The sequence below is a fragment of the Globicephala melas genome, chromosome 16 (genome assembly GCF_963455315.2).
Source record: "Globicephala melas chromosome 16, mGloMel1.2, whole genome shotgun sequence".
NCBI lineage: Eukaryota > Metazoa > Chordata > Mammalia > Artiodactyla > Delphinidae > Globicephala > Globicephala melas.
In genome coordinates, this window is record NC_083329.1 from 79552490 (window position 1) to 79568099 (window position 15610).

Here is a 15610-nt window from a genome sequence, read left to right on the forward strand (position 1 = left end):
CACAACACTTGAGAATGTGGACTAATGCCCGTGACGAATGCAGCGTACCATCGAATCTTCATTGCTGGGTTTTGAGTCCCAAACTTAAGAAGAGAACTAGTCAGTTTGCTTAAAATCATATGAATTAAAATGTTCATGCTCAAAACTGTATGTCCTGCTATTAAGTGTCTGCTTATTTCTTATATCTTTCCTTTCATATAAAAACTGAAAAAAGAAATTGTCATATAGTTATGACTAGCAGATCCGTATTTGTGTCTTATTGCTGACTTTGTTTTTTTTTAAACTTTAGTGAAGTACAGTTGATTTACAATGTTAATTTCTTCTGTACAGCAAAGTGACTCAGTTAAACATATATATATCAGTATATTCTTTTTCTATTCTTTTCCATTATGGTTTATCACAGGATACTGAGTACAGTTCCCTGTGCTCTACAGTAGGACCTTGTTGTTTATCCGTCCTATATGTAATAGTTTGCATCTGCTAATCCCAAACTCCCATTCCTTCCCCCGACCCCCCCTTGTTATTGCCGGCTTTGATTGAGAAACGTATTACTCACAGCTGCTTTGGGTTTTCACCATATAGTTAAAATCTTGCCACAGACAACATTACAACAAAATCACCATGTGTGTCAAAATATGGCTCCAATCCCAAACAAAGGCCCGTTTATCATAGCCATGTTCATTACATAAAATTTTATTTCCACACATTGTTGGAACAGTTTCTCGGTATTGTTGTAGTTGGGTTTGCCCCATTTTACTGTAGTGGGGTTAACCCACGATTAGCCAGAGAATGGGACACATAAATACTCTCATCCCTGCAATTTCACTGTGGAAAGTTTGCGTTCCCAGTTTTTCAGAAATAGCTGAAACGCGGTCCCCATCCTCCCTACCTGCCCTTTTCACTGCAGTTTATACATGGGGTTTGGACATAGTTCCATGTTTAGGCGTCTTAGATTTCAAATCAAATTTCCTTAGTTTTATTAGGGTTTACCAGTATCAAACTTCATTGACTTTCCACCCAATAAACTGAGACAGGAAGGTAGACAGATGTACCGTGGTACCACTAATGGGAGTTTCTGTGTTTCTCTGAAACCCAACTCAAATAGGATCGAGAAAGAGAAGGATGGGGAAATTGCTGTAAAATGCAGCTGAACGATGCGTTATTTCCCTGAACAAATGATCTCTGTGAAACACTGAATTATAACATATGGATGTTTCATCCTATTGCACTGTTACGGTTTGGGAAGCTGCCAGTTCTCTCGTCAGGCAGGGTCCCTTTCACCTCCCAGGTGACGTGCGCCACCTGAGAAGCAGGCCCTTCCGTGTCGCACCGTCATGGCTGTGGGGTTTCTTAGTTCATCACCACTCTCCCTTGCTGCTCTGTGGGTCTGAGGTTCTGACTGAAACCTGAGTCTCCATCGGGTATTTAGAACAGAACACACACAGCAACTCAAGCCCTGGAGGTGATAGAAGCACAAAGCAAGGAGCCTTGCAGGAAGAGCCCCTCTAACAACTGTGCTTGGGTCTTGCATGATCATGTGATTTTCCTGGTCCTCTCTTCCCATCTCATTTCCCCTAAGTCCAAGTCTGTCGTTGCAAGCTGAAGGCGGATCTGCTCTCTGCCCACCATCCCCATGTGTCTGCTCAGTCCCAGGCCCGCCTCTTCCTCAAAAGCAGTGCCTTTATTATTTCCACGGGCCTGTGTGGCTCAACCTCCAGCCTCCTCCAGCGGGTAGGGGAGAGGAGGCCGTATTGCCTCCAGGACCTGGGCGGGGTGGGCTGGGCTGAAAGGGGGAGGGAGGTGGGACTGCAGCGGGAACCTCGGCCACCTTTCCCCGCACGCTTACCATCAATTTTGTCTGTTCACTTCCAGTATTTCTATATTGCTTCCCTGCAATCTCCCTCCTTGGGCTCTTCCCGCAGATCAACACTTTCTGCATCTATCTTTTGGAGCAAATTGACATGCTGTTTTTTGGAGGTTCTGGTAAGTCTTGTTCATTCTGTTCGTCCTGTAAAAAAGTCTGAAGTTCAGATAAGGGCTAGGTAGCCTCAGGCATGGAATGAGGTCTGGACAGTTAGGTCGTTCTGAGCCTTTGTAGGACCTCAGCTCTGGTCCGTCAGGTTGATGGTGGGCCCTTCTAGATTCCTTCATCCAAACTGAAAGTGGTCCACCCAGCTTGACACAAGCGGAAGACAGGGAAGCGTAGAATTCCATGAGCTTTGCACTAGGTGTAAGGCTCTTCTAAGTGTTCTTTGGAAAAGCCGTATGTGTGACTGTGTGTGAATGTGGGTGAGTGGAGGTGAGTGTGTGCGCCGTGTGTGTATTTGAGCATGTACACGTCTGAGTTAGTCTGGGAGCGTGTGCGTGTGACATTGTGAGTGTGTGTGGCGTGCGGGCCTGTACAGACAGGCGACCTGTGTCCTTCCATTTGGTGTGTGCTTTAGCTTCCAACCAAGGTGGGTAAAGCTTCATCTAATGCTTACTTGGAGACTTTAATCAGATTGCTTACCTTTAAAGGTTACTCTTCTCTAAATGGAGACTAACGTGCTGATCTCATAGTGTTGCTGTAAGGATTCCATGAAATCTGTACATAGAGCGCAAGACCGTAGAGGCCAATTAATTACTGCTGCCACCTCCTTGTACCCACACAGACACACAGATACACACTCACACACACAGGAGTGCTTTCTTGTTCTTTTTATCTATCTATCTATCATCCATCTCCCTCTGTCCTTATCTCTGTCTCCATCTCCATCCCCATCTCCGTCTCCATCCCCATCTCCGTCTCCATCCCCATCTCTATCTCCATCCCCATCTCCATCTCTCTCCTTTCTTCTGTTGAAATTGCCATCCCTGAGCATTCCGGGGCCAGCAGCTTCCAACTGTAAGCAACAAGGTCTCCCCACCTCCACACTGACTGGTTCACACAGCCTTCCAAGAATGTTATCAAAAGTTCTTTCTATCTGTGGTCCTCCTGAGTTGTTAGGTAACGGTCAGTGTGTTTCTTGTACTAAGAGTCGCTCAGGGCTTTTTGACTGCCCCGTAGATTGATTTTTTGCCCCTTTCACAGGCATTTTGCATTTGAAAGCTACAAACTTCATTTCTTCTTCTTTTTTTTTTTTAATTTTTACTGGAGTATAGTTGATTTACGTACAAACTTCATGTCTTACAACATTTACTGACCGTGAGACTTGCCAGTCTAGAAGGGAACTCTTGACGTTTGTGTTCCAGCTGTTTCGGGGATGCTGTCGGCCGTTTACAGCGTGGCCCGGAGTGCTTCCGCTGCAGCTGTGCTGCACGTGTTCTGCTTCAGCGCCGTGAAGGTAGGTGTGAGGCCCAGGGCCTTCTTCTCACATCCACTGAATTAACTGTATTTTAAGTAAACAAATGTCTCTTCCAATTTCAAGAGAAATGGGATCTGAGCACATTAGCAATAACAGGGCCTGACGGATGAAGCCTCAGTGGTTTAGAAGATGCATTAAGATACCCAATTTGCCACGGAGCACAAAGCCCACCTGGTCTGACCCCCTGCCCCCTCCAGGTGTCTGCCTGGCTTGGTCAGTTACTGACACTGGGCGGGGCTTCTGCTTAACATGGTAAAGGGATACAGTTGCATCAAGCTTTATGGACAGAGAACGGGAATGGCTATGACAGTAAAAAAATTTTAGAATCCAGGAAACAGATGGACCATAGATTTATCCAGATGGAGAAAGTTAAAACCCAGGCTGGCAGCAAGGGAAACATACGATGATGAAAAAACAAGATAAACTTTAACTTTAGGAAAACAGCAAGAGGTATCAGAAAAGCAAATGGTACATGCGTAGCTCAGCTGTGAATATTTTGTATCTATGGTGATCTGAATAAGAGTTATAACTGTAATGGCAGAATGGGGGAGATGAATGTGTGTGTGTGTGTGTGTGTGTGTGTGTGTGTGTGTGTGTGTGTGTGCGCGCGCGCGCGCATGCATGTGCCCCTCTTGGGGAGGTCTTTTTTTTTTTAACATCTTTATTGGAGTATAATTGCTTTACAATGTTGTGTTAGTTTCTGCTGTATGACAAAGTGAATCAGCCATATGTATACGTATAGCCCCATATCCCCTCCCTCTTGCGTCTCCCTCCCACCCTCCCTATCCCACCCCTCTACGTGGTCACAAAGCACCAGCTGATCTCCTGTGCTATGTGGCTGCTTCCCACTAGCTATCTGCTTTACATTTGGTAGTGTATATATGTCCATGCCTCTCTCTCACTTCGTCCCAGCTTACCCTTCCCCCTCCCCATGTCCTCAAGTCCATTCTCTACATCTGTGTCTTTATTCCTGTCCTTCCTCTTGGGGAGGTCTTTTATTTCTTTTTTTTAAGGTTTTTAAATTACCATTTATTTCTTAAAAGTTAACATGTGCATAATAGGAAAACAAAGAATACAAGAAGCAAAAAACAAAGTCATCCATCATCAGAAGTCTTGGGGAGGTCTTAATCTTGTCTTCCACATTAGAAAGTCAGCAAATAATATCTGAAGTTGAAAAAAAATCAAGAAATAACAAAACAAGCATGTTATCTGGAAATATGGAAGTAAATAGACGATGAAACAGGTGAAAGTCCCTGCCTTTGGGAAGCAGGAGTTGGAGCAAGGAGATGGATGGTGTGGGCAGGGGACCACTGCTGTTCATCTAGGCATGTAGAACTGCAGAAGGGCTATGAAGTCTGAAATCGATAGCACATATAACGTGTTAAGGGGCATCTTCAATCAGTAAAAAGGTAATTAATTTATAGTATACATATTTCTTGACTTTATGGACACCCTGCCTTGAATGTGTTACACCACAAGTACCTCTTTGATAAAATAAAAATTAAATGTAAAATAGTAAATAATGTATGTTCCAAAGGGTTTTAAATATATATTATATGACATTTACTAATTAACTTTTTTAAAGATTAGCTTAAAATCATATTAAACTCATCAGTGTCAGTGGCAGAAAGATAATTGTTTATTCCCCTTTGTGGAAGAGAGGAATTCAGTAACATTATCTTCTGCTGTATCACATTTGAATTTCTCTGGGGTAATCAATGGCATAATTCCCTCCCTCACTCCTTCCATCCTTTTCATGTGGCTGTTCTTTTCTTACATTAAAAAAAGAGAGAGGGGAAGGATCTTTTTTCTAGTACACAATGGTAATGTACATGCTTGTGGTGGCTCTGTTTGTTACCACATTTATACTGTCATGTAGAACAACAATTATATAATTAAGCAGTGTTTCTGGGTTCTTTCTTTTGAACTACATTCCTTTATTCTGTCCCAAGACCCCAGGGATTTCATTCAGGAAACTCCTTAGGTGTTTTCTGAAAACCTCTTTCCACTGCCCTTTGTTAAAGGACACATGACTGCCTATAAAATTCGGGGGCACAAACTTTTCCCTTACAGGACCCTTTATAATTTGCTCTGTTGTGTTCCAGTCTCTTTTTGTTTATATATTTATTTTTTATTAACTGTTTGAAAGTCTGGTTCATTGAGATATAATTTGTATGCTGCAAAATTCAAGTTTTTAATATATATAATTTGGTAAGTTTTGATACATGTAGAGAGTCACGGAACCAATGCCACAATCAAGTTATAGAATATTACCAACTCAAAGGTCCTATTGTATCCCTTTGTGGTCTGTCTCTTCTCCCTATGTCAACCTTTGACCACCAATTATATGATTTTTATGCTTATAACTTTAAAAAATCAACTTTATACAATAAAATGCACTGGTTTTAAATGTACAATTAGATGAGTTTTGATGAATGTGTCACCATCACAGTCATGATGTAGAACAGTTCTACCACCACCAAGTTTTTCTTCATTCCCCTCCCCAGGCGCAGGTTCCTGCAGCCACTGATCTGCTCTCTGTCATTGTAGTTCGTTTTTTCTAGAACTTCACATAAATGGAATTATGCAATATGTAGCTTTTGAAGTACTTCTTTCAATTAGTGCAGTGCTTCTGAGATCCAACAATGTGTCAGTAGTTGTTTTTTTTTTTTATTGCTGAGTAGCATTTCTGTGGTTATTTCCAGTTACTGAAAATTATGAATTATATATATATATATATATGCATATAACTTTATAATAACTGCCAAACTGTTGTCCAAAGTGTCAGTACTGGTTTCCATTCCCCTTATAATCTTTGAGATTTCCAAGTGTTCCAAATTCTTTCTAGCACTTAATGTTGTCAGTTTTTAAAAGTAGTAACCATTCCAGCGTGTGCTAGTATCTAACTGTGGTTTTAATTCGTATTTCTCTAATAACGATTATTGTCGAGTCTGTTTTCATATGCTTGCTTGCCATTTGTGAAAGATCATTGGTGAAAAATCTGTTAAAATCTTTTACTCATTTTAAAATTGCATCGTATGCTCTTATTATTAAGATAGGAGTTTTTTACATATTCTGCATATAAGTTCTCGATCAAATATATATTGCTCATATATTTTTTTCCAGTTCGTGGCTTGTATTTCCATTTCATTAACATTATTTTTCAAAGAACAGAAGTTTTAAATTATAGTGAAGTTAAATTTATAAGTTATTTATTTTATGGTTTGTACTTTTTATGTTCTATCTAAAAATATTTACTAACGCAAGGTTACAAATTTTTTTTCCTAAAAGTTTTGTAGCCGTAGCTCTTACATTTAGATCTATGATCCGTTTTGAGTTGACTCGTGTATATGAGATGAGGTAAAGATTGAGGTTCACTAGCACAGCTGTTGAAAAGTCTAACCTTTCCCCATTGAATTACCTTGGAAACGTTGTAAAAGATCGGTTACTGGCTACTGGTTTATGGTCCAGCAGGTAAGGAGTTGGGGAGTTATTACACCATCCTAAGAATAAGTGAAAAGCTGAACAAACTGAAAAAAACAGAAAGCTCTTCTTAGATCCATCAGAGAAGAGAGGCAGCAGGGCAAATTCCTGCTTCCAAAACTGGAGAGACAGACAGGTGAATACAGAGGAACAGGAACCCAGGAGCAGAAACCTCTATGGGAACCAGTACCAGGGGTAGGAAAACCTGAACAGTGATTGACAAATTGCTGGAGGCTCAGTGTAGACAAGTCTGAGGGTTAATAACTCCAGGTGAATCCAGTCATCAGGGAGCCCCACACTTTTGTGAGTTTCACCCCCACTAGCTCAACCAGGTTGTCAACAGTGAATATTGGAGGAAAACCCCTTCCTGCCTTCCGCAGGTAGAGGGGAGACTAACCATTTTGAAATATACCAGAGCATTCTGTTCTTCTTAACTAAGCCTGCCTCAAGATTTTACTGGAGCCTAAACTATTGGGATTTTTTTCGGAGCCTAACTTACCTGGAGGAGGGGAAATACCAAAGTCCAGTTTGGCTACAGCCTTCCATGTGAGGGAAGGGAAATACCCAACTCCAGCCTAGTCCTTTCAAGCCATTCTGTTCCACCTAAGGTGAGGGTGGGACTCAGAACACTTGTGAAGTTCACAGTCCAGAGACACAGGGTCACCCAAAGACAGAGAACTAATCCCAGGACTGTAGAATACCTCTCCCCTCACACGCTAATACCGCATGACTAAAGGTCTGTTTACCATAGTTCCTTTTACCTGTTACGTCATGTCTGGCTACCAAGGAAAAAATTACAAGGCATACTAAGAAGCAAAAGACACAGTTTGAAGAGAAATAACAAGCATCAGAACCAGACCTAGATATGGCAGGATGTTGGAATTATCAGACTGGGAATTCAAAACAGCTGTGATTAGCATGCTAAGGGCTCTAATGGATAAAGTGTTCAGCAGGCAAGAGCAGATGTTCAATGCAAGTAGAGAGGTCGAAATTCCAAGAAAGAATCGAGAAGAAATGCTGGCGATCAAAAACACTCTAACAGAAATGAAGAGTGCCCTCGAAGGGCTTATAAGTAGGCTGTACATGGCTGAGAAAAGAATTTCTGAGCTTAAGGATAGGTCGATAGAAACTTCCAAAATGGAAAATCAGAGAGAAAAACGACTGAAAAAACCCCCAGAATATCCAAGAACTGTGGGACAACTATAAAATGTATAACATGTGTAGTGGGAATACCAGAGGAGAAGAAAGAATGGTACAGAATATGACTGAGAATTTCCCCAAATTAATATCAGACACCAAATCACATATCCAGGAATCTCAGAGAACACCAAGCATGATAAATGCCAAAAAACTACACCCATGCATATTATATTCCTGTTGCTAAAAATCAAAGATAAAGAAAAAAATCTTGAAAGATACCAGAGGATAAGAACACCTTGCCTACAGAGGAGGAAGGTAAGAATTGCATCTGACTTCTCCTCAGGAGCTGCTATAGACTGAACTGTGTCTCCCCAAAATTCCTGTTGAAAACCCTAACCTCCAATGTGATGATATTTGAAGATGGGGCCTTTGGGAAATAGGTTTAGATGAGGTCATGAGGGTGGGGTCCTCATGATGGGATTAGTGCCCTTATAAGAAGAGAAGAGACACCAGAAGTCTCTCTGCCATGTGAAGAGAGAGGAAATGCAGCCGTCTGCAAGCCAGGGAACCTTCACTAGCACCTGGCCATGCTGGCAACATAATCTCTGACTTGCAGCCTTCAGAACTGTGCAAAATAAATGTTGTTTAAGCCGCCCGGTCTATTTATTGTACTTTTTTATGGTAACCTGAACTGAGTAAGACAGAAACAATGCAAGCAAGACAAGAGTGGAATAAAATAAGTTGTTGAAAGTAACACGCACACACACACACACACACACACACACACACACATACACACACACATCTAGAATTCTGTACCTTGCAAAATTATCTTTCAAAAGTGAAAGATAAGTGTAGACTTTCTTGGACAAATAAAAATTGAGGAATTTTCTTGTGACTAGACCTGCCTGGGGAGAAAATATTTGCAAAAGACATATCTGATAAAGTACTGTTATCCAAAAAATATACAAAAAACTTTAAAAACTCAACAATAAGAAGAACTTAATTAAAAGTGGACAAAAACCTGAATAGGCACCTCACCAATGAAGATGTGCAGATGGCAAATAGGCATATGAAAATATGCTCAACATCATATGCCATTAGGGAACTGCAAATTAAAATGACAATAAGATACTAATACACACCTATTAGAATGGCCAAAGTTCAGAACCCTGACAACAACAAATGCTGACAGGCGTGTGGAGCAACAGGAACTCTCACGTTGCTGGTGGGGATGCAAAGTGATACAGCCATTTTGGAAAACAGTTTGACAATTTCTTACAAAGTAAACATACTCTTACCATACAATCCAGCAGTTGTGCTCCTTGACCCTCTTTGAAAACTTAGGTTCACACAAAAACCTGCACACAAATGTTTATAGCGGCTTTATTTAATAATTGCCAAAAACTTGAGAACAATCAAGATGTCCTATAGCAGGTGAACAGATAAATAAACTGTGGGGCATTCAGACAATGGAATACTATTCAACATGCCCCCCTCAGACACACATCCCCAAATAAGGTATCACGCCATGAAAAGACTTGGAGGAGTCTCAAATGCATATTTCTAAGTTAAAGAAGCTAATATAAAAAGGCTGCATATTGTAAGATTCCAGCTATATGACATTCTAGAAAAGATAAAACTTTTCTGCATCTACTGAGAAGATCATACCGATCTTTTTTTAGTCTGTTGACAGGGTGAATTACATTGGTTCACTTTTAAGTGTTGAATCAATGTTGCACTTGAAAGATGAACCCCAGCTGGTCATGATGTATTATCTTTTTTATAGATTGCTCAATTTTGTTTACTAATATTTTGTTGAGGAATACTGTGTCTATGATCATGAGGTTTCTAGTTCTCTGGTTTCCTTTTCTAGTAATGCTTTGTCTTATTTTGTTATAAGGTAATGGGCTCATAAAATGTGATGGAAGGTATTTCCTTCTAAATTCTGAAAGAGTTTGTATAAAATCGGTATTATATATTTTATAAGTGTTTGATAGAATTCATAAGTGAAGCCATCTGGGCCTGGAATTTTCTTCAGGGGAAGGTGTTAAACTATGAATTCAATAAATATCAAGTTATTCAGATTATCTAATATTGAAATAGTTATTTCCTTCATGGAATTTGTCTATTTTCTCTACATTTTCTAATTATTGGCATATATATTATACTTTCAAGGTCCACAGTGTTTGTAGTGATGTCTCCTCTTTGATTGCTAACATTGGTAATTTGTACCCTCTCTTTTTTTTCGTGATCAGTTTGGCTAGGGGCTTATTAATCTTTTTGAACTTTTTATATAATAAGATTTGAGTTTATTGTTTTTATTTTTTATTTCCATTGATTTCTGCTCTTTATTATTTCCTTCTTCTTGTTCACTTTTTTATAATTAGTTCTTTTTGTCCTGATTTTTTTAAGAAGGAACATACATTATTTTATACTCTCATTAAACAATCAATTATCTTATAAAGGCATTAAAAATATAAGGAGAAAAGTATCTGTTTTATTTACCTCGCCATTAATGTACATTGCTTTGTGTAGACCCATCTTTCCATTTGGTATCATACTCCTGTCTGAAGAACTTTCTTTAACAAAACTTGTCGTGCAGGTCTACTGGTAGTGAATTCTTGCAGCTTTTGCCTGAAAAATTCCTCATTTTTGCCTTCATTTTTGAAGGTATGTTCACTGGTGTAGAATTCTGGGTTGACAGCTTTGTTTTTTTCCCTTTCAATACTGTAGATATGTTGGCACATTTTCCTGGATTGTATAATTTCTGATCAAGATCTGCTGTTATTCTAATATTTGTTCCTCTGTCAGTAATGTACTTTTTTCTTTGGCTACCTTCCAGATTTTTCTCTTCATCTTTTGTTTTCAGCAATCTGAAAGTGATGTGACTAAGTGTGTGGTGTTTATTTTTATTTTACTTAAAGTTCTCTGAGCTGTCTGTGAACTTTTTTCAATTGATAGTTCCAAATCCTCAGCCATTATCTCTTCAAATATGTGTTCTGCCTTGGCCTGTTTTTCTTTTCTACTTGGGCGTTCAATTATATGCATATGTTAGACTGTTTTAATAGTGTTCCATGTCTTTCGGATACTATGTTCTTTTTTTTTTTTTTTGCGGTACGCGGGACTCTCACTGCTGTGGCCTCTCCCGTTGTGGAGCACAGGCTCTGGACACACGGGCTCAGTGGCCATGGCTCACGGGCCCAGCCGCTCCGCGGCATGTGGGATCTTCCCAGACCGGGGCACGAACCCGTGTCCCCTGCATCGGCAGGCGGACTCTCAACCACTGCACCACCAGGGAAGCCCTCTCCCTCTTATTTTTTGATTAATGATATTATTGATTTTGTTTACATGGTCTGTTTTAAATTTTTTTATAATCTTTTTTTTGTTGTGTATGTTTGCCGTTCACGTCTCTCATTCCTGTTTTCATGGTCTACTTCTCTTTATATTGTTCCTTCGTGTTCTCGTATGGTATCTAGAGTTTCTTATTTCAACAAGAACAAGAAGAAAAACAACAACAAATATTTGTTGGGAAATTATGATGTACCAGGAACCTTCCATTTCATAACAGCCTACTGAAACTGAATAGTGAGTCACAGCTGCCCCAAACACACAGGTCTCATCATACCCTATCATCTCTTCTACCTGACCCATGATTACATGTGTTTATATCACTTGTCTGTGCAGGTAGACATTTGAATTGTGCCCCCTGTCTGGGAGTCAAGCAGAAATTGAGCTGACTTCTGTCAGAAAAATTTAAGGCTCCCTGATCACATCTTTCTAGAGGTACCTCAGGTTTAAAATACAGGAAGAGAAGAAAGTGAAACAAAGAGTGTTTCAGTAACATACCACCAGTTCAGATATATCTTTCCCCTGGAAAAATATGTTATTCATGGGCTTTTAGGTGGTTCTATCAGGAATCTTCATCCCAGGGATACGAATGAGATACCTGGGACAGTGCTTGTCTTTACTTCGTCCTCTTTGCTCCAACATCCCGACCCTTGAACTGACCAGATAAAACCTGTTGCCTCCAGTACAGCCGAGGGGTCCAAACGCTGCCATCCACAGATGTCTGAGTCCAGGCATGATGTTGTCTGCCAACCCCCTGGCCTGCCTTAACTCCAGCCCTTCCACCTCTGATTTAGTTGATGTCAGCAGGGATTTAGTGAGATCCTGTCCTGCTTACTTCCTCAATACACTTCTCTCTCTCTCTGAAATAGAGAGTGGGAATTTCAGTCATGTATCAGATGTCAAAATCTTCTTTCAGACTAGTCTCGTCTGTAAGATAAGATCCAGCATAAATTCCTGAAAGCCTATGGCTTACGCACAAGTACTTTCTCTAGTTCCCAGTATAGATTGATGCTTTTTTCTTTTTGAATATTTATTGGACATTTAATGGGAGGAGGAAAGCTAGTTTTCTGTGTTCTTTTTTTTTAAAAAAAAATTTATTGGAGTATAGTTGATTTACAATGTTGTGTTAGTTTCTGCTGCACAGCAAAGTGAATCAGTTATACATATACATATATCCACTCTTTTTAAGATGCTTTTCCCATATAGGTCATTACAGAGTACTTAGAAGAATTCCCTGTGCTATATAGTAAGTCCTTATTCATTATCTGTTATATATATAGTAAGTGTTCCCTGTATTCTTCATGCCATTTTGACCAGGACCCAATACTTCATCCTTTTTTGCAACCTTGAGCAGCAAATGGTATCTGATGGAAATATTCTTTTCTTTGGTTAATGGAAATGGGAACATGCAAGCTCTCTGTAACTGAAGCAGGAGCTGAACAGTTCATATTCACTGCAACATATATTTCTTTGTTTAGAAAGGACTTTTCCAGGGACTTCCCTGGTGGCACAGTGGTTAAGAATCCGCCTGCCAATGCAGGGGACATAGGTTCGAGCCCTGCTCCGGGAAGATCCCACATGCCGCGGAGCAACTAAGCCCGTGCGCCACAACTACTGAGCCCGCGTGCCGCAACTGCTGAAGCCTTCGCACCTAGAGCCCGTGTTCCACAACAAGAGAAGCCACCGCAATGAGAAGCCCGAGCACTGCAATGAAGAGTAGCCCCTGCTCGCCGCAACTAGAGAAAGCCCGTGCGCAGCAATGAAGACCCAACGCAGCCAAAAATAAATGAATAAATTAAAAAAGAAATGACTTTGCCAGGTACTACAGTGATATGAGAGTAGAAACAGTCAGTTCTTTCTCAGGAGTTTAACATTCATCAAAGCTGATGACATGCTGTAGATGATCAGAAAAGAGAAAACCCATCAGAGGAGGTGGTTGTTTTGTGCAGCCTTCAAACGTTTTGCAGTTGGGCTGAGAACTTTGCCATAGACTATGCAGTCAGGCATGTGAAACAGTTTCGTCAGAGTTAGGAATGAATGATCATGGCAGATGGAGGAGATGGTAAGGATATTAACCTACTGATGGTGAAGGATAGGGATGACTGGATATGTCAGCAGGATATATCAAAGTTACGGACAATCTTTCATGCGAGGCTAAAAGTGTATGTTTTTGGTCCATTGGGTATGATGTGCGTCACAAGAATACTGGTTGCCTGAAAGGAACTATAGCAAAAAGAGGTCATCAGCTCTAAGGTTGTTGAATGCCATAGATGAGCTGATGGCCTCCGCTGTGATGGAAACAAGGTGTTAAAAAGTTCCCAGTTGACGTCCCAAGTCACTCCATGAGTGGTCAGACCAAAAACGTTGCTTCTGGATTCTCCGTCAGCTGTCTCACCGCTAAATCATAACTGTTTACTCTAAATCTTTGATTTATGATGAACCTTTGTGTCATGCTTCATGCTTTTGAGCAGGTAAGCCTCATTTGATAGTAAAAAATAATTCATTGGTAATAGAATCATGGTTGAATCTATAGAAGACAGAATATTCTTCCATACTCAGATGCTTTCCACAAAAGAACAGCTCATGGGACTTCTTAGATTAATTCCTAAAGGAGAAGGTGTATGCTCTGAAAAACCCATTTCTTATAACAAGTGTTTTTTGTTTGTTTGTTTGTTTTTTTGCCACGCTGCGCGGCTTGCAGGATCTTAGTTCCCCCACCAGGGATCGAACCCGGGGCACCCCCCTCAGTGAAAGCACCAAGTCCTAACCACTGGACCACCAGGGAGTTCCGTTGACAAGTGTTGAAGGCTCATTATCAAAAGTAATGTACGCTCCTGGGATTGTTAAATGACTTTTTCTTGCAAAAGTCTTAGAGGGTTTTGGAAGCTGTTGAAGAATCTGGTATTCAGGAAGAAGTTTTTTGGGTTTTTACCTAGCTGTGGGACAGATGCTGTCATTCCCTCACCTCCCCAAGTCCGACTCCCTCCTCATAGCAGACGTTGCTCATTGATCACAGCATTTCTTCTCACTGAGGTCAGCAGGGCTCCGCGGTGCCCAGACAGTAGTACAGGCAGCCAGTACTAACTGATCAGAGCTGGTCCAAGAGATAAGATCAATTTGCTCTCCTGGGCTGAGACTTCTCTTTCTGTTTTTCTTTCTGTTTATGGCCTGCCATCGGCGTAAGTCACTGTTGGATCAAAGTTAATAGATTCCACTTTGAAAGCACGCTGCCAACTTTGTGATGGGACTGAACACTTCAGAGGCTCTGGGGTTTACTTATGTGTTGAAACAGGCTTTTTACCAGGTGAAACGGGGGTACTTTGAAAGATTTATTTAATCTCAAAGAGGTACTGACTTCCTTGCTCAGCACCGAACAAGCATCACTTGTGGTAAATAGTTGGATCTGTTGTTAGAGAATCTTAATGTTCTATCTGTATTTTGCAACACCTTTTAGTTACGAATAGAGCAGTGTGCATTTCTCCCTTCTCATTTGTAGGTCCTGAGTTTTCTAAAGGTCTCAGATAGACTCTCCCCTTTAAAAAACAGCGCCTGTTAAATGGTGTGCATTGCACGAATGTGTGTAACAAATTGGCAAGGGCATCCTTAGGGAAAAAAGAAGCTCACCCGCCGTCAACTCAACATACTTATCCAGAGCTGTGATTCCACTTCTTGTTTAACGACGCTTTTGTTTATGACTTTTATGCTTACACTTTTCGCTCCTAGAATTGACTTTTTTTCCCCTTTTATCTCTGCTGTGCCGTGATGGATTGATGGGCCCTTGTGAACCATTTCAGCGTGTCAGCTGCCTTCCCGGAGATGCGTTCCTCTATCTGGGTCTTGATATGTATTTACATCCTTGATTTTTATTATTCTCACTTGATAGAAGCAGATTGAGGGAATGGCATTTAATTTTGCTCTCTGGAATATTAATTAGGGGAAGACATTTTATTCCTCTTTTAATTTCATATTCTTTTTGACTCATCCAAGATGGTAGCAAGTAACATGTAAACGGACTCCCTCATTGACTTAACTACTTAACTACTACATCACTGTCAAGTGACGTACAGAAACAACCGGAATATTTGCTCCCTAGAGAGATGGCTCAGTAGTTAATTAGCTGGGCTTTCTATATGTCTGGATAAGCCATGATTTCTATTGCTTATTATCCCTTATAAAGAGATTCTATTTTATTGATGGCAAGGGCGTCCAGGGGTTGAGGTAAGTTATTATAATTTAATGTTTCCCAGGCATCGTTAACAACTGCTGTGGGAGAGTTTTCCCCATATCCTTTC

At 40.6% G+C, this 15610-nt stretch overlaps 1 protein-coding gene across 3 annotated transcripts in view; it reads left to right on the forward strand.

Moving 5' to 3' along the window:
* PCNX2 (pecanex 2) overlaps nucleotides 1-15610 on the forward strand; it is a 273314-nt gene that overhangs the window by 81822 nt on the left and 175882 nt on the right. For all 3 annotated transcript variants that reach the window (XM_060285936.1, XM_030839645.2, XM_060285935.1), the window contains exons 14-15: nucleotides 1873-1983; nucleotides 3232-3323. In XM_060285936.1, the coding sequence (XP_060141919.1) occupies nucleotides 1873-1983; nucleotides 3232-3323 (203 nt within the window). The remainder of the gene's footprint in view (nucleotides 1-1872; nucleotides 1984-3231; nucleotides 3324-15610) is intronic.